At 37.3% G+C, this 20780-nt stretch overlaps 1 protein-coding gene across 1 annotated transcript in view; it reads right to left on the reverse strand.

Annotated features, from left to right (window-relative positions):
- Positions 1–20780, reverse strand: part of SCFD1 (sec1 family domain containing 1) — a 42001-nt gene that overhangs the window by 13603 nt on the left and 7618 nt on the right. The window contains exons 7-16 of the mRNA XM_015864968.2: positions 19511–19600; positions 18398–18453; positions 17357–17442; positions 15987–16086; positions 12916–13055; positions 11998–12088; positions 11588–11661; positions 10517–10598; positions 3247–3343; positions 266–336 (exon numbers count right to left, since the gene is read on the reverse strand). Coding sequence (XP_015720454.1) covers positions 266–336; positions 3247–3343; positions 10517–10598; positions 11588–11661; positions 11998–12088; positions 12916–13055; positions 15987–16086; positions 17357–17442; positions 18398–18453; positions 19511–19600 — 887 coding nt within the window. The remainder of the gene's footprint in view (positions 1–265; positions 337–3246; positions 3344–10516; positions 10599–11587; positions 11662–11997; positions 12089–12915; positions 13056–15986; positions 16087–17356; positions 17443–18397; positions 18454–19510; positions 19601–20780) is intronic.

The raw sequence follows: 20780 nt of genomic DNA on the forward strand, positions 1-20780 counted from the left end.
TTAAAATCTACTTATAGTGGAAAGCACACCAAATGAGTTTCACAGTAACTCTGAACTGAATGTTCCAGAAGACGATCCTCTTCTTACTAGCCATGCTTATCCTTCGCAGTAGTAGCTAATGCTTGATGTACAGATTCCTTGGCAATACTAGATAAGTTTCTGTATTACCTGTGCATATCATACTTCTGTTCATAGAGAACCAGAAATGCCTACTTAAGGTTGATCAAATACAAAAATGCAGTGTCATGAGCTGCAAAGCACGTACCTCTGATGGTGCCTGAGATGAGCTGATGTAATAGATAAGAAATAGTCGCATTTTGTCTTCTGGAGTTCCTGCTGCAGTGAAACACACAATAAAAACTGTAACTATGCAGCATTAATTGCCCTTCGATGTATGCATACAGTAACCATTACTATCAATAAGGGTCTGAATTATACATGTATTATCTCTCCTCATAGCTTTGTTCAGCATACACAGCAGTAAAAGACATTCAGCAATTTATTTAAAAATTATTACACCTGCCAGATCTGTTCACAGCAAACACTGCTCTGCAGGTACAGGTAACATACAAAGTAAGTTACCTACTGGCATTACATCTAACTTTAAGAGGGAACTGCAGGCAGTAGAACCATGAAAGAGACTGAGAAAAGCATGAAAGTGTAAGCCGTGGCAATCATGTTTTTTCAGCTCTAGAATTTGTCTATGCAGCTCTAGAGTTGGCTGTAGGGGAACAGCTGAGGGCTGGAAAAGCACTTCTGTATGAACCTTTGGTCAGGAAAAAAACACTGAACTTCAAACTTGTCTTTGGGAAGGATTCCATCTCTGGAACTATTAGCACACCACCTCCTTGGAGAAAGAGATTACAACAAATACTTGGGAAGCATCATTCATTTTGATTCAGTGGGAATCAAAATTCACCTCTGCCAGATCAAACAGATGATCTGACCATCCTTGTGTTCCTTAGACTATAACCAACTACATCAGACTTCAAACAACATCTATTTTTTCCTCTTGAAGAGAACCACAAATAACAGAGAACACTTCTCGATACAAATATTTCAAATCTGTAATCCAGCACTTCATCAGAACAGCTTCTTGTCTTTAGATGCAGCTCAGTATTTTAAAGAAATGTTCCATACTCTTGGGGAAGAAAAAAAAATGCTTTTTTTCCCCCAGCAATGGAATACAGGCCACGACAACAAGGGATCACCTCATCCAACATGCAGCTTTTGTTTGTAAACAAGCACATATTTAGTCTGGCAGAAGCCTCTCTCTTAGTAAGTACTGTCATAATGAACATTCATGACTTGATTCAATTGTTTCCAAAACAAAGTTTTAATAACCTTCAACAAATACCAGTAAGCCAGAAGATAAAAATCGAAAAAAACCTTTGTATCATAGGAACCAACAAACAGCTTTCATGGTAGACATCCCTTCAGAGGCAACTTGGGTAAAGAATGCACTCCGCACATCCTAAAGAAGATAATGTAAGAGAACCAGGTCTCTGTAACTGACTCAGACACTTGGTTTCCAACTTGCCAGTTTATAACTTGTGGCAATACCTGCTGGAACACGACAGCATTTCCCTCACTGAGCATATTTACCATGCCTACAAAACTCCTGGGAGGTTTGTGCTCACAAAAGTGTCTTGCTTAGACATGAGCAGGTGATATTTTCTCCTACCAAAAAAAATAAATACATTGAAAATAAATGCTTAGGTTATATCACGTACACTTATCTAAAATCTTAGGAAAATACTTGTTTTTCCTGGCAAAAATACTTGAAGTGTAGTGCTGGTATAAAACACAGCTGTGATAAACAGCTGCAAGACCCAGCCAGGCTGCTTATAAAATGTTTCCCTTTTTTTTTCCCCCTAAACCATGGTCTGTGACAGCCTGGGAGGAGGACAGGGATGATAAATGTTCTATTTGAGGTTTGTCAAGTTAAGTTTCCTGCAGAACAACTGTATTTTCAGTGGAAAGCCCTCAGGGCTACTGCTTCACTAACGGAGAAAAGCAAAATCAGTAGCTGTAGTTTCAGCACCTCTCCAGGATATCATTATATTTGCTGAAGTGGGAGACAGCTAATTGCCATGAGCGGGAAGCTACTAAAAAACAGCAAAAATGGGGGGACAAAGCAGTTAAGTGCTCAAGTCTGCTGCTGTGAAGAGCTCTGCAGGTAACACTGTCCATAAGGCAGATGTCCCACAGATCATACAAACACATTCACCACTGAGCATGCTGGAAGACTGCATCAAAACTAAGTGCTCCTTGTTGGTATCTAGCAGCAAATCACACAGCTGGAAGCTATCCAGTTTTGCAAGACAGCATACACTGACAGAACATGGTACTTAAAAGTTTAATTCTTTTGGTTCATCAGTGTCTTTTGTCTAGGCAAAGTATATGAAATGTTAATTAGTTACTACAAACAACTGAATATCTAGCTTATAAAGAAAAGTCTAGATTGGAGCTCTCATCTTTTTCTTGTGCACCCCCAGGATATTCATTGTTAAAAAGCTCCAGTAAGAGTTATGTGAGGCCACTGCCTTTATGCTACAGGCACTGCGAAAAGCTGAGAACACATTCTGGTCTCGGCCTTTTACAGACAAGCTCCTGGTAACTCCTGCTGATAGAGAACCCAAGCAACAGCCAGTGTGTAAAGCTTTAGTACATAGTAAACAGATATCAATCATTTAGGAAGCTGTTGCTGGGTTCTGATAACAGATCTGCCACAGCTGTGTGAAGGCACATCAAACCTCCATGTGCCTGTCAGCCAGCTGGCCAGTTTACAGATTGATTCCCTTTTCTCCACCACCTCCCACCCATCTTCCCCCACAGGCTAAAAGGTACCTGCCTATACTACTGCCCCTTTAACTAAACAAATCCCTGTTTCGTTCTGGCTTTATGATGTGTGGGATTCTAAAGAACCAGTGCTGTTCAGAACACACAATTCCATGCTGTATGAATAAATACTTGAGAAGCATGAAAGTTAAAATCTTATGACCTTCAGCAACATAGAAACAGATTTTTGTGGGAGATGCAAAAAATCATCAGTTTTTTAAAATATATTACTCAGCCTATTAATAAACACTCTAGAGCACTACTGGAATTAATGACAAGCTGTTTCCTTTACAAAGTCGCACAGCTTGTAACACACATATGCTCTTTACCATCCATAAGGTTATAGCACGTGTTTATTGCATCTCTGAAGCATGTTGACACCAAGTCCAAATTTAAAGTACTCACCATCTGGGTCAGAAATCATGTCCAGGAGAGATTTATCCAGAGTAGATTTGCTCATTATTTTTTCCTCGTATTCAAAATACACATCCAGCTTTCTAGTCTGTGTAAGAATAAGCGTTAGAATTTAGTAACTCTAATCCTTCACACTGTGGCAAATAATTCGTTGCTCTTCACAAGGTTTTAGTTATCACGACTGTTTAAAAAAAAAATAAGTTTTTAAATAAACTGCCAGGAAAAAAAAAGCTAAAGCGTACCATTATCAACCTCAGCAAATGGCCACTACTCAAAGTAGAAGTGAAAATGCAAGTTAAGCAAGGGAGGTCTGATGTACAAATATTAAACTGGAAAAGGAGCTTTGTTTTCAACTCCACTTTTGCTGCAGCTACAAACTTCACGCCATCACACATAGCGTCAAATTTATGCTGAGCATGAAGTCTCCCAGTCAATGAGACAATTATTCAATGCAGACAAACAGGAAATTCCTAAATCCACTAAAGCATCATCCCAGAGAAGACTGGGAGCTTTCCTTTCAAATCTAAAGGGCCATTAGCATCAATGAGCTATTTCAATAAAGATGGAATAATCAGGTCACCTGAAAACACTGGAAAATAAGTCTCTCATTATACTGTGTCTTATTGTGACAGATTTCTAGAGCTACCACATGCAGACCAAATTGTGAAAATCCTTTTTTAGAGAGGACACTGCATGAAACTAAGGCAAAAGCTCTATGGAAGACATCACATGGCCACGCAACTGGTGACTGCACTACAGTGCATCTGCATGGACAGCCAAGCTTTGCACATCTGATCAGTTTCAATCCAAACACAGAAGAATGCACTCAAGCACTGATTTAGAAACCTAGCGTTCCATCGCAGTTTTTGAGTTTAATATTAAAATGCAGCATTACAACAAATCTTACAACGGCTCAGCTTACAAACCCTTAACTTCTGGCCACTGACTAAATCCTGTTGCACACATTCAGGTATGCAACGACTCCAGAAGGAGGCTGGTAGAGTGGATCTCCATCTCACTGCCTTGGAAGCATTTCAGCTCCACATTGAGGTCACTGGGAGACTGAATTGATGTTAGCAGAGTGAGGCACGAGTCATCACAGTTTTTCTCAAGTTAACAGATTCTGAACATTTTGCCCAGCTGTTACTAAGGCATGAAAAATTGCTATGGCACCTTCTGACCCAGGGCAGTGCTTGTTCTAATGACAGCAACAGAAAAAATGGCAAGTCTTACTTGCTTTGGAATCCTACTACAATGATTTCTAAGAACACAAAAAAGCAGATTTAAAAAAAAATAAAAAAAAGAAAATTAGGATATTTCACATGTGAATGAGTTAGGGATGAGAGTACAAAATAAGAAGTCACAAGAATATTTTACTATTGAAAGTTGCTGGCATTCATGCAGGAAGCCGCTTGCTTTACAGTACCTACACATAACGCTCCTATTTCTCATTTATTATCTACTCAACACCTTGAGAAGAGCAGTTTCCTGCAGAACAGCACCTCAACTTCAGTCACCCTTTGTACAAGCTCGTACTCAAGGATATTTTTATAAGCTCCATCTCTGTAGCAGTTCCCATTAAGTGGGGATCAGAATTGATGCTTCCTGCATCCAGAGCTAGAAGGATATCTTATTTTATTTATCTCCATGACCCTCATTACATGCAAGTTGTATGGAGTGAGGAGAAAAAAAGATGCAGAGCTTTTCTCAAAGCTTTATTTGCCTTGTGCTCATGTTGGGAGGGCACTCAGATGCACAGTTACACCACTTTAAGGCCCTGCATTAACCGTACCGTACTCAGCTGGAAGGTAAACTGATGATCTATGGCTGTGTTACACTGGTGTACAAACAACAACAGAGAGGAACTGACCGCCTTTTTCCAGGTTTTTCATTCAGATGCAATTTGGTACCTGGCACGTCAGACATGTTCTGTGACCCATCTCCACAATACTGGACAACTATAATTTGCACTATAGTTTCTTTAACTGTCTCTAGAGACAGAAAACAACTGCAGAGAAACCACTACATTTTTTTTTCCCAGCCTTTGCATTATATTCACTTCCTTTTGCATTTTAAGTAAATTCGAGTTCCTTACAAGGAGTTAAAATCAAAGTCTTTAGGTTTAAAATACTTTTCTCAGACAAAAGGCATCCAGCTAACAAAGGACTGTCACGAAATCTGGAAACTTCATCTCATTAAGATAAATACATTATTGTTGAATTTGGCAGTGCCTCTATTATCTTAGCTGGTGTTTCGTTTAAGACAAATTTATTCAGATGGCATGTAAAACTCTACAGTGTAAAACAAATATGTTAATTCAAAACATTTGTCTACAGATCGATCTCTAAATAAAATAACTTAAACATGAGATACTTTCAAATTGTACAAGTGGATTTACAGTTCTTAACTCATTTTCATTGCAAACTACTTAAAATTCTTTGCAACTCTGTGCTACTTTCTGACTGTCTGAGTGAGGCAAAACAGTAACTGCAGCAAAGAAAACTCACTGGCTGCATATAGCCACAGTACTTAGAGCATGAACAGAAATACTACCGGCAATTCCATACTTACTCTCCAAAATTTGGGACAGTGGTTTTTGAAGCAGGAACTTTGCACTCTTCATGAAAAGAAAACAGACTGAAAATCCTAAAGCTCAGCTCCTTTATGTTTGCCCACATTAGCAGCACACACACCTACTGATAAGGTTCACTACAGTGAGTCCATGCAGCTTCCTCATCAGCAGGTGACAAACCAATGTTACAAGAGGAAGTGCTAATTAGGGCAGTAGTTTTCTTATACAGGTACGTGAGGAATTAGATGGACACCAAGTAAAATTTCACAGGATTACTGAACAGGCGCAAACACTACTAGTTACCTTTTGACAGATTTCCCAGATATGTCACATCAATGAGACAGTTACTTCCCAAAGAGCCAACTATTCCAAAAAGTGCTGATAAGAAGCAGATGTCCCGGTTTAGAGGAAAGTGCCATTTTTCTCACTCAATGACAAACTCTCAGACATGCCAAGAGTAAAAGCTGGGGAATGGGAGCTAAACAATCCTGTAGATTCAACAAGACAAGACAGCAAGAAAGAGGTCCTTATGGCTGCCAAGCTGGATAGCAAGGTGAAGAAAAATAAAGATGCATTTACATTTACATTCCTTCCTGCCTCCCGCTCTTCATTTCCTAATGCGACATCTTATTGCACACTAACACCATTCAGTTTGAATTGTGAGAGAGCTGGGATTGTTCAGCCTGGAGAAGAGGAGGCTCAGGGGAGACCTTATAGCTCTCTATAACTTCCTGAAGGGAGGCTGTAGTGAGCTGGGGGTTGGCCTTTTCTCTCATGTAATCGATGATAGAACTAGAGGGAATGGTTTTAAGCTGCGCCAGGGGAGACTCAGGCTGAACATTAGGAAGTATTACTTCTTGGAAAGGGTAGTCAGGCATTGGAATGCACTGCCCAGGGAGGTGGTGGAGTCACCGACCATGAGAGTGTTCAAGAAATGTTTGGATGTTGTGTTGATGAATATGATTTAGCTGGGAAGTATTGGTAATGGTTGGACTAGATGATCTTCTAGGTCTTTTCCAACCTTGATAATTCCGTGATTCTGTGTAATGGCCTTTTTCATTTCTAGTTCAGGGACAGGATCTTCACTGTAATTAAAGCTCCATATTTCAGCTTTTTTTTTTTTTCTTCAACATTTGTGAAAGATTTCAACTTAGCATCATAAAAACAATATGTTATGAAGCCAAAATTTATTACAGAATAAGCTTCCGAAATGCACTGAAATCTCCACCTGAGCACTGGACTCCAAAACAAGCATAAAATTCCTTCATTTTTAAGGCAGAGAAAAGGAAAAGCAGGATTAACTGAAATCTCTTAGAAGGTCACTTATGAGGCATCAGACATCAGTATAAAGCTCAGAGGGAAATAATGAAACACATGGGAGGTCTTCCGAATTCTATGAGAAATCATGTTACTTTAGTAAGCACACAACAGCTGGGGAAAGCCTGATTTCAGCTCTCCTTACAGAAGCAGCGTGCTGTGTGGTAGTGAACACCTTGGGTCTGGAAAGCCTCTCAGGGGTACTCCTCAAGGCTGAGATGCTTACTGACCACACTTGGTGAGTGAAATATGAATTCTGAAAGGTACATGATCTATGTTAAGATTCAGCAAATTGAACAGGCAGTGAACTAATCACTGCAACTCTTGTAACCGTCATGAATTAATGATATCAATCTACCTGCCATAATAAGCCAAATTGTGGCAGTATCATTAAAACTGTGTAAGGGTTGGATATCTCATGCAACAAATTGGCTTAGGCTTAGTCTGCTCCTTTCAAGTGGCAGAGGCACTCTAGAAGGCTGGGAGCAGCAGCTATACCACCATTTCCCTCTTACTGAGCTTACAACAACAACAACAAAGTAACAATGGAAAGGGCACTACAACTGACCTAAAAGCACTTATTTGCTGGGCAGTAACATAATTGTCTGTGCTGAATTAGAGAAAAGTGACCTGGACCACTCTGACAGATACATGTAACTATGTACATGTTTTTTGTTCATGTGGTAAGACAAATGTGACCTGTTTTAGAAGGGAACCATTAAAATAGTGAGATGCCATTACAAAACATGAAATGGTTAATGTGGAAGGCCATGCAGATAATGGAATCCCTCACAGCATTGGAGATAAAAAAGGAAAAAAAAAAAAAAAAAAGGAGAAATGTGGTAAGAAAATTACATGGGAATTCAACAAAACCCAAAGCAAACAAGGGTTGGTAATCTACGACTTACAATAATTCACATGAAAATTCAATACTTAAAGTCGTATGTGTAAAATTCTAGCAAGATGTTATCTAACCTAGTCCTCTCGCTAATGAATCATTTTAGAAAAGCGTAAGGGTATGTGCCATAATTTAACATACTCCAGTAATGTGAGCATTTGTGTGAGGCAGATGTGCAAAGATAAGCATTACTTGAAACTACAGTAGCTAGAGAAAGATTATCTGCAGTTCTAGTCTTAAATCCACCCTACCAGCTGTTGGGAACAATCCTTCAGTTGCCAGCTTTTTCAGAGAAGAATCAATGCCCAACAATAATGCATTTGTTCTAAGTGCTGACAGTAAACAGTTGATGGTTCAGTTGGTGAAAAAAGTGATGCATTCTTTCCATCATTTCACTAAACATTTAGATATGCCAGAAATCTGCCAGGACCCTTGAGTATGTGATTCATTTCTGGTTTCCTCTGGCTGTGTCTTAGAAAATGATCCAAGACCACATGGAAAGAAGATGTAAACTGAGCACTAAAATATGACGGTAAGAGAAATTGAACTCACTAAGGCTAACTACAGCTGGTCTCATAGCATTTTTTGCTATTATTCTCACACCTGAAAGAATAAAAGCACTCGTTTACTGTAGTAAAAACTGTAATGGACAATGCAAAGAATCCATTTTAGAGTCTGAATATGCTTCCAGATCACTGAAAAAGTGAAAGTGACCTGAGAAAAAGTGCAGTGTCTCACTAGATCCTCATGACCTGTACATGCACCCAAATATGTATCCTAATCTGGTTTCTCATTTAATTTCACATAAAACACAGTACACCACAGCCTCAAAGCATCATGAGACTTTCTTTAAGAACTGCTGCCTGAGATTATGTTTTTCTGTGGTGAAAGCATTTCTGAGAAATGCATGCAGTAAAATGTTACCCTGCACTTTAAACCCACCCGCAATGCACTAGATATTTTTTCTAACACTGGGGAGTGAAAAGGGGACAAAAAAACCAGCACAATGCAACCAGGTGGAATTTCACATTCATTTAGTCAGAAGGCGTTTGTGTAAGTAAATTCCAATGGAAGAAATATTAAAACTTGTTTCTGCATTAGCCCAAGTTTATTTAGTTCCTAAGCATTTGGAGAAAAAGTGATCCTTTCTAAAACAAAGAAGCAGTGATAGAGACATGCATCATCAATGCACTGAAGAAATTACAAGCTAATTTGCCTCACAGCCTCCCACAACTATTTCTTTATTCTATTCCACACACTGCTCTGAAATCTGGCTTCTGTCCTAAAAATCCTATACAACATATGTACTGGTGCAGGCCTATGCTTCCTGTCAAACCACAGGGTTTGTTAAGATCAGCCTCCTTTTATCCAAGCAGGATTTTCTCCAGGATGCCTGGGCATGGCTCAAAACCACGTAGAGGGAAGTTCAGATGAGACACTAGGAAGAACTTACTGAGCGGATAAGTCAGACTCTGGAACAGGCCTCCTGAAAAGATGGCTGATGCCCTCTAATTCTCTGTGTTAAAGAGGCATTTTAATGGTACGCTTTAAGTTTGGATCAGTCCTAATGTAGTCTGATAGTGGATTCAATTTTTGCAGGTGCCTTCCAACTTAAAACTACTCTGTATTTGTTCTGTAATCTTATAATTAAAAATGAACTCTTCATTTGTTTATAGAGCTTGGTTTAGAAAAAGTTCAGCACCAGTAAGAACTGAGGATGCACCCTACACACTTGAAATGCAGAAGCAGAATGCAATATGTTTTGAAGTCTATCTCTTCTAAATAGCATGGGGTATAATTTTCTAAACTACTTTTCAAGGACACTTGGTGCTTGAATCACTTTCTAGAACAGAAATGCAATGTTTCTAAAAGCCTTATCTATAATTTCTCTTGGTCTACTGTAGACGCAGATGTATCTTCAAAATTCCCCGGGTAATACCTGAGGTGTCTACTTGATACCAAAACTATCTGCAAGTTTCCTGATAAAAGAGCAGCAGACAAACAGAAAAGTGAAGAAGCATCTTTCCTAAGAGTGTAAATAACACAGAGGAGACATTTAAAGCAGACCCTGCTAGAAAGACCTGTTTGGTAACTTGCATCATTACTGCCACATCTCTGGATATCACTTCCATTGGTGAACAGTAAACAGTACTCTTCTGACAAGTGCATAAAGCACATAATGAAAATAACATCAGTAATAATAAAGATTATGGCCATCATAACAAAGAACAAAACAAGAGTGTAGTAGTAAATTCCAAAACAACGAAATGGGTGTTTACCTCTCTTCTCAAGCACTGATATGCAAAATTCATTCCTCCTCACCCTTCAACACCAGGTAATGTTATATTGTGATTTATGAAAAGGATAACACCATTGAAAAGGCTTTATTTTAATCCCACTTCATTTGCTCAAGCATTTTTCTCCAGGTAAGGAACACTAACTCATAGAACACTGAACTCAGAGAGCCATCTTACCTTTATATGCTCCAAAACAGCCGTTGCAACATTTGTATGAAGATCAATGAGCCTCTTCTTTTCTAGAAGTTCTGGAAGAGAGCTGAAAAGATTAAATACAAACTAACCTGCTGAGTTGCAGCAATAGTTGAATTGTACATACATGCTACAGAAACATTCTGGAATACAGTACAGTTGTAACTGAAACATTTCAAAATATAGATCTAATGATTCTCAAATAAAACAATGTAATCCACACACTCTTATCTTAGTAAGTAAAAAAACCAAATAACACAGGTAATTTAGTATTCCTACCAAAAACTCATGATCAACAACAGATATTTGCCCTTCTTACCTAAACAAGTCATCTACTAAAATAATGGCTTACATCATCAGCATTTGGTTCATTTTTGGTACAGATTAACATACAATAACAAATAATGTCAAAGATTCGTGAAATAATATACGAAATGATGAAATGAAAAACAGATTCACAATTGGGAACAAGTCCAAATCTCAGATTTTTAGTGTCATTCAAAAAGTTGAGAATCCAGGAGCAGGGAAGTAAACTTCCCATGTAGTATTCTTAAGAAGGAACTATAATTTTGCCAAGAGATGTCACAGTAATTACATTACACAAAATGTAATCAATTCCGCTGTACAAAGCAAGGAGTTAATTTGGGAAGTGGACTTCTTTAACTTTCTTTTGAGGAAGGAATGCAAAGATAGTTGAGGTTTTTGTCATGAAAGCAATCAAATCTATGATGCACTGTGGTTATTCAGCACTGCTGATGAAACATTTCAAGGGCCTGAGGCAGGGGGGTTGAAGCAAGATGATTTTGGAGGTCCTTTTCAACCCAGGTCATTCTATGTTTATGTTTAAAGAACTATCAAATAAATGCTATTGAAGCTGAATGCAGAAGCACTTGCAGAGAATATGCTGTCTTGAATCAGAATAATGCAGCATCTATGTTTTATTAGTGAGCTGAGTAGTCAAAATATTTCTTTAAAAAGATATTAAGAACGAAGTGACAGAAAGAATTAAAACTAATTCCCAACCAATTAAAAAATAATGCAATATTGATTACTTACCTAACAGCTGAAGTAAGCTTAGCTGTATTGTCAGACAGCATGCTTATTGCTCCTTCATCCTCCCCTTCTATTCCCTGTTTTTTATGCAATGGTTTGGAAAGAAAAATGAAAATAATCACGAGTATGAAGACGATACACAGAAATACAGTCAGTGCATTTAGAACCAATTTTCTCAAACTGATATTAATGTCTGGATTGTGTTTTACTATTAAGGACATTACATAAATTTAATGCCAATACACGCAAGAAGTTGAACTTCAAATGAATAATGGTACTCCTAGTCCCACATCTAAGTTCACATTATGCCTAAAACTCAGCATGCACTGACATTTTTGGTTGCTGGCAGAGGGGTATGAGCACCTGTGTAAGTCCTATTAGTCTTTAAATGAAATGCATGAGATAAGCCATACCATTATACTTTTTAGTCTTTTGACTTCATCTTCTTGGGCTCTGTAGGATTCCAGTTCTTGTTGGACAGATTCAGCTACCTCTGGAAAAGGACTAATGCAATACTCTGCATTAGGCTCAGTTAAATCCACAGTTCATGCCAAGAACATTGTATAACCCAGGTGATGTTGAAAACATACTTCAGAAGTACCAATACATTAGTATTATCAAACATGTGAAAATAATGATGTTTTATGCTTAACTTTCCAAGCAAGTTACTGAAAGCAGTAACTATATACACATATTTTGATAAACAGTTTTTTGCTGTGTAACAAAAGCCAGATACAATGAATGATGGAATGGATATGGACAACGATCATTCCATTGAAAAGAAGTCTCTAAAGATATTTCCAAAGAAACTTAAAAACAGCATTACAACAATATGAAAGAACACTACAAATTTATATTCACCTTATTTTTACCTTAAAATTCAACACAGGAAGTAATTTTATATGTAGAGAATTCTCCCGTTAAAATACAATGCATAAAAAAAGCCCACCACACCGGACAAGCCGTATCAATCACATTCTTTCTTTAAAAGCAATAACCTTACAGGAAGGCAGAACTCTGTGCAGGTATTTATTATCTGAGTAAGAGTAAGGACTGTGTACAATCAATTTTCTTTTTGCTCTTCTTAACTAAGGACAGTTATGTCTGTGCTCCAATCCTGCTATTTATACAGGTCAAGTTAGATTTAAATAATTAAGTCTATTACAAAAAAATAAAACTCACCACACAACTCCTAGGCACACACCCCAGTGTGTGAGTCTTATGTGTAGTACTTAAACATATGTCCTCACAGTCAAACAAAATCAAGGAAGTCCTGCTATAAGAGCTGATCAAGCAAACCACACATCACCTTCATACCTAATACTGCTTACCTGCCCTTATGCTTCTGCCAAAATTTATCAGATGCAGTTAAATCATAGGATTTCTTATTCTTTTTCTTAGGTCTGGCACCTGCTGGAGTACCTTCTGTTCCTGTTGATTCTTCCAAGTTAACTCTATTCAAATGGAAATCCTAAGAGAAAAAGAAAAGTAAAGTTCTGTAAATATCTGACAGCTTCAAATCATTTAATCAGTCTTTTCTATTCAGATAATTACCTTCATGATTTTTTCTTAGCGGAAAAACTACTAATAAAGCTTTACATTAAAACTTCCCAAGATGACAGCGAACAGGTTGCTGGTAATAATGACTGCAATGCAAGATCTCCAAAATTACCTGCACTACTGAAAAACTATCAAAGGCAGCAAGAAGCCTTCTTAACATGAAATTACAGGAATACCGTTTCCCATACAGAAAATAAATTCTTTGGCAATAACTAAGTTCTAAATACTCAGCCCAAAAGCTTAAATTAATGGAAAGTTTGTGTTCTAGACAAAAATTCTAAGGTTGAATTTCTCTCACACAATTACAGCAAAATTAACAGAGTTGTGAGGAAGGTCACATCGGTATCTACTCACAGGCAGACTGGGGTGGGCTATTTAAATGAACCTTTTTCACACATTCTCCTCTACTTTTTTTTTTTTTTTTTCCTAAACACCAGTGAAATAGCATCCATGTAACAAAACAACAGCTTGCAACAAAATGACTATTTTTCCATGTAGCTTCTACTGATGCGCAGATCTAGAATCTACACCTTTCAGGTAGATTGGACAGAGTTACGTTCACATACAATGTTATCACTGCTTGTTTCCCTGTCTGCCTCTTGTTCCTTTTTCCCTTCTGCCAAGGACAGCTCTGTGCTTTCTGCAGCATAACCCCTAATTTTCAACACAGAGATGAGCAAGAACCCTACATGCCAACTTTATACTAACCCCTCTGGAGTACATTTGTGATTTCACAGGTGAACTCTTCTTGTGAAATAATGATTAAGGAGCTAAAATATTGACTTCATAGGAAGTGTCAAGAATTTTTTAAAATATGTATTTTTTCCAGAAATAAAACTGATTTTCATTACAGTAGACCACTGTAAGTGTAACAGTCAAATAAAAACCTTTTAAAAATGTTTCTAGTTATCAGTTGGCGCAGCTCACACTTTCAGAATTCCATTTCAAGTCATCCATGCCAGAACAGAAGCAAAACCAAGTCGCTTCCCAAAGGAAACACAATGCAGCCAATGGGCAGAAACCTCATGTTAGACAGCATGCTTAAGGTTTCAGTAAAACTACAATATTTTTAATGTAAATTTGTTCACTACAAAGTTAAAAGAAAAATAATCATTTAACTGAAATCTCAGCTGTAATTTTTAATGGAGATCTATGCTTTGGCTCAATTTAACTCACCAGTGACCCGAGTTTCCATGTTAGGTTTGGCATTTACAAGTTTTACCAAAATGATTCTTATCGATTCCAGTCCTCCTCATTTGACCTCCACATTCTGTCTTTAAAAAGCCTTCTATCTGTGCCTCCCACTTTTCTGTAACCACTCCTGAAGGGTATTTTAGTCCGAAATGTGGATCTCTGCATACACATCTGTTTATGTGTAGAAACACCACCATTATCATCTCAAAGGACAAAGAACTCCACTTTTTGTGGCTTGGTTAGCATTTAGTTCAACACCCCACAGAACTCCTGGGATATTTTAACCAAAAGCTTCAAACGTGAAAGTAAAATGTACATAATTAACACCACAGTAACGATTACAATTCATGGCCATCTGAGTGGCTACCGTGGTCATTTAATAAAATTACGTGCCATCAGTGAAGAATCTGACATGCTTGAATTCAATGTGAGTAACTTGACTGGTTTTGAAATTAAACTTCTGCCCTTGACATGGAATCACAGGCCACTTGATTATCATTTTATTAAAGAAATACACAATCCTATCAACTCAATCAAAAAAGAGAAGCGAGATGCAATATTTAACAAGTTGCTGCAGAAACTTATGTAGTACAAAGAAACATTCAGTGTCACATTATTCCAGTATCTCTCCATATTTGTAAGTGTTCAGTTTTCACTATATCTTTAATCCCTCTGACCTCCCGATGGACCAAAGTCCTACACCAGTGCATTTCTGAGGCCACCAGACAACTTTCTCTAGCTAGCAGCTGATGAGGAGGCACATGGAGGTGGCAGGTATTTACCAGCCAGTCACTGAGCATTTGCTCATTCATAGACGCGCAGACAATGAGCAGAAATAAGTGCTGACTCCATGCAATAGCATCTGCACCTGTAAAATTCTAATTTGATTCTCAATTCCTGACTCTCACTTGCTCTCAAAAGTAACCAGTAGAAATGCAATATTATTATTACTATACCTACATAGTTGCACGTGTGTATTTTACAGCTTCCTCTGTCAGCCTCAATAATAAAAACAAATTATTCCTCAAAGCTACATACCAAAATGATTTGCATGACTTAACTGTTCAACCCAAAAAAGCCTCCAGATACTAATTATTCCTACTTTTTGTATTATTAATAATATAAATATATATGAAATGCACAAATCTCAAGTAAAGAGTATTTGGTTTCATTCAAGTACATCACCACTACTGGTTTTGTAAAATAAACTCAAGGAAAAGGCTTAAGGTGATCTTTGTTTTTAAAAAAACAAATCTATTTTAGGTTTCTCACAGTACGGTCAGGTACCACCTGGCACATCTATACTGAGCATCCACAACATCTTGTGAAGTAAAACAGACGTTTTTGGAAATTCAAGTATTTTTAAAAAACAAATGGAATGTACAGAATTTGGAGTTAACAAACAATTATGAACTACTGAGGAATCATCTACGACTGCTGAGTTACGTATAAGATTCCAAGTTTTTGACAATTTTATATCTTATTGCTAAGGAAACCTTCTTAAACAATCCTCCAACCTCCCACCTACCCTCTACTTTCAAGTAAAAGTAGTGAAATTGATTTGGGGCTAAGAGAGAATCTGCAATTAAGTCTAGTAACAAGTGGAGTGAAAAAATACTTTTGTTAACAAAATCAGATTTATTCTTACCAGAACATCATGCACTAAAGCTTGGTATGTCCAAGTATGGTGTAGAGGAGTTGCTAAATCTATGTTTCTGTCAACAAGGACTAATAGGGGCCTTTGGAAGCTGAAAAGATGACACTTCATTAGTACTTCTTTAAATGCATTCAGACCATCCCAGTAATATCCTGAGTGATATAAACCACCTTCTACATTGCATACTAAGTTAAAAGTCTAACTTCCTACTGAAGAATTCCACCAGCCTTCCCCAAAGCTTCTGGGGCTGATCACTGCCCGTATTTTGTAGCAGATGAAAAAATACTAAGCAGAAGTCAGAACACTACAGAATAAATACCCTTTAATATTAATAAATACTTCTTTGTGTGGATACACAACTGAGTTTCAAACAAGTGTTCAGTGTTGTAAGAACCAAAGTGGGTCACATTTGACCTTAATCATATTACGTAGCTCAAACATAAAATCTCCTTCTCAGCTTCTGTTATTTCATTTTAACTCTTCACTTGCACATTAAGTCCATAAAGAAAAAATTACTTTCTGAGATGCCTTGTTGTAACTGCATTACTAACTCAATTCTGTGAGGAAAAAAACACCAAGACTCCAAAATATCTTGGGTTACAGCCACATAAAAATTAACAATGGAGCTGAAATACCACAGGTGTAACCATGTCCCTAAAGAATATAAAACAGTGACAGCTACATAATTTGAACTGATAATTCCATGCTCTGTGTAAGTATTTACATGCAGATGTATAACCTCAACAGCTGGCGTCATTTGGGAAAGCAAACCCAAGATCAGCCACCATTTAACTGTTAGAGGTTCCCATATTTCCTTTATGTTGCGTCTTGATTTTCTGAGGGCAATAATGCTTTCCTAACAGGAAAGCAGGCTACCCTCCTGAAGGAAGTTCACTGGTTACAATTCAGTTCCCATTAAAATAAATAAACTGTCAAATCATCCAAGTGGCTTACGCAATCCTTCTCTGGTAGATACAGAGACCAGCTGACATAATTATAACTGGTAACTGCTCAGAAGTGGGAAAACGGGTATTTCTTTCTTTTTAATATCCTAAAGCTTGATTAACATATGTTCAGAAGAACAGCTGCATATAGTGGTACTGCAATGTGACTATGATGAAAGGGCAAACAAAACTGCCTGCATCATTAAATAATTTCTGTCTCACTGTCGCAGCCATGTAAGTTTCAACCCAATTATGCTAAGAGAAGGGCAACCTTGCTTTGGAGTACAACTACTTTAGTACAGAACTCGAACCTAATCCTTGTGGTTTTCACCATATAGTGGTGACTTACCCTAGTGAGATCTTACAGAAAACTGAAACATGAAAAATAAAAATACACAGCTATTACTAACACCTTACCTGAACTGGCCAGCTCCAAGGTTGTCACCTGTAAAAAGACTGTTTCTGGCATCTCTTAGATTCTCTCTGAGCTTCTTATCTAATTTCTGCATGGAGAAAAAAACACAAAACATTATTTAATGAACCAACGATTTCTTAACCTATTTACTTCACCAACATTTAAAGATCATGCTGGTTCTGCACTTCAACACTTCCTATAGCTACGACATTTATGGTCAACTTCACGTTTGGTCTGGACCAGGAAATCTCTTCCCTGTTTTTTCTCCCTCCATTTTTTTATACCCAGAACCAAGACTCTACAGAAGATATTCATCCAGCAAAATTGCTCTTTGGTAATTAGCATCCTCTCTCTAAATGTGTGAATAAAAAAATAAATACCAACAACCACAGGGAACCAGAAAAGAAGCAGTAGATATTGCCATAGTAAAGCATTTCATAAAAGTAAAAATAGCCCTGATATGAACACATGCAGACTGAATGTTTACCCAACATTAAGGCTTCTGTGATGAGGAAAGCTACGAGGAATACAGAAGAAATGAAACACAGTGACCCCTAGTGAAGACACTGCTGTAACAATTTTTAGTTGTAGTTTAATTTGGTAATTTCATTCCTACTTGACTATCAAGACTACTTTAACATAAGAAAAATGTCTCGCACCTATGGGGTGTTTCAGTAAATACCTACATAGACACAGAAAAACCTCAGGTCAGACAGCAACTTTTTATATAATTTATTTATAGGTTCATGGTTCTAATTCTAACACCTTTCAGAAAACCTACAAGAATTCCAAAGCACAAATGATCTTTCAGATTTAAGTTTCTCATCAGCTGATTTCATAACATTACAGTTTCTACATATGAGTTCCAGGGAACTAAAATCCTGACAGAAGGCTGGGGTAGTCTTTCCAGTTTTATTTCCTTCACTAGGAAAAGGAGACAATGTATCCCTATCTATGTATCACTATGTGGCAATGAAAAAAGCAAACAAGCCGTTAAGATAAAGTTTACAACAGCAATACTGTTTAAGAAAATCACTTCTTACCACTGCCACCATTTCAGCTGCAGTTCCTCTTGAGCATCTGATTATAGGAATAGCTCCTAATAAAAGATACATTGACTTCCAATTGTATCACAGTTTTAAGACTTTTAAGTTAACATACTTTGCAAAAACCGATTTATTAGTAATTATTATGAAATTAAAATTCTCAAGCAGACAATATCAATACAATATCAATCCTTACATTAAATTTGTCTCTCACAGTCTTTAAATATGATATACTCCATACCCGAAGCTTAACAAAACTAACTCTCATGTATGAATTTATGTAAATACAGCACATTCTAGAAAGACAGCATATCATGTATTGGTTAAACAATCTCTAATAGGGAAGCATTAAAGCTTAGTTTAAGAAGATCAGAATTTACTTCAAAGCAATAGCAAGGCATATAACAAGAAACACAAAGTAATGTATCAGGAAATGTCATTTTCAAAAGCATTTCCTGTAGGATTTCAGGTTTAAAAATCTTTAGCTCTGTATCTCACCTATAAATATGAAATATTTTTTTTTTTTTTTAAAAAAAAAAAAAAGTTAACAACCTAAATACCACAAGACTGCCCCAAAGAGATCCCACACTCTCTTAAAGGAATACCATGTGCAATCCACTGATCACAGTGAGAACTTACAGTAGATGGCATCACTACAAAAGTGTATGGGTTAAGCAACAACAGAATTTACAATAATGAAATTAAATTTATCTTCCAAGAAGTATTTCAATTAGCCCCTTGCAAGGGTTGTGTGATGTTTTTCTCCTTTTTTTGAGATTACAAATCCAAACTCCCAGCATTGCTGACCTTCAGAGCAAACTAGTATTTCTATAAAAGAACAAATCCAAAACCTTCAGTGTTCCTCACCCATCAATGCTGAAGACTAAATATATCACCTCTCACATGGGATAGCCTTTATTTTCTTTGGCAGTGATGTACAGGAATAATTCTACGAAGTTCAGTAATTCCTTCAGCAAACCATCAAGGTACCTGTCATACACCTACTTCTGCCTTAAATTAGCTATATAAAAACTACAAAGTTTCTGTATCTTACTGAGAATAGGTCTCTTCCAAAAGGAATGGAAAATATGCTAGAGTTTGAAAACTTACCAAGTGTAACGAAAAAACAGAAGAGGCTGTCAACAATAGTGTCCATTATCGTTTCCATTTCAGTGTCTGTTATATCTGGTCTGTTAATGGCTGAAACAGTGTGGGAAAGAGTTAAGAACATGGTGAAGGAAGGAAGTTCATGTCATATCAACACTACGAAAGTGACTCTTTTTACATAAAGGCCATCAATTGCCAACAGCTTTTATAGCTGAAAAGATCAAAACATAAAACATACTTCTATTACTTCCCCCCCTCCCCTTATATATATAATTTTTTTTTTTTTTTTTGAGATTGAGATTGGTCACCATGTAAGCCCAACACCACAGCCTTTCCCCATTGCCTCCTTCCAGATTATCCTTGTATAATTAAAAATCCCTCTTAGTGAATCACGTGTTATGGAATAGGAATGGCTGTCTACTTAGAAACCATTTTTCAAATTAACAAGTATTCAAATAACATCAAACAGGATGTCAGGTACAAGTACTTCATACTATTAGCCATTACTCTTTCCTCTGCAGCCATAGAGAAATAGAACTCTGGCTAGGAAAACCTTTTATGTAACTGAACAGTGTTACCATGTTCTCTCTTTCAACACCACCAGATTTATATTGACTTGGCAGATTACGCAACTATTTACAAAGTGGCAGTTTTCTGTTAGGACTGTCTTCTAAAGAGTTCACACTCCTTTACTGCCCATGCATTCCTTTTGCCTCCCTGGGTCAGACAGGAGCTCAGTCAGCTCAGTGCTCTACTGGAAAACTAATTACTTCTGTATGGGAGATTAGATTTCTGTTCCATCAGTGTTTGGAAACAGTCCACTTCTTTACTGGTTTAAACATAGTGTGAAACTGCAAACTTCAGCAACCCAGGAGAGAAAAAACAAATCACACAAACTGACAGGTGAAAACGTTTTCAGTCATTTCAATTCAAATTTTCTGTCAGCTAATAGAAATTTTATGAGGCACAGTCAAGAACCTTCATATATGCACACACCCACTGCAAAACAATTATTACTAAAATTGCAAGCAATTGGTTTTAGTTTAAAGCAATAAAAAAAAAAAACAAGAACTGCTTTTCAAACAAAAAAGCCCCTCAAACCCTGACACTGGAATAAGTTCTCAGTGTGAGGCCATGGTACAATGGATTCAGATTGCAAGAAAGACCTTAGAAATTGGACAGAAGAACCTCACTGATAAATGTTAAGTTTACAGTGACTTCTCATCTCTCTACCCAGTCATTAGCAAGTGCTCTGTGAAGCCAAATAAAGAAA

Source organism: Coturnix japonica, chromosome 5, assembly GCF_001577835.2.
Source record: "Coturnix japonica isolate 7356 chromosome 5, Coturnix japonica 2.1, whole genome shotgun sequence".
NCBI lineage: Eukaryota > Metazoa > Chordata > Aves > Galliformes > Phasianidae > Coturnix > Coturnix japonica.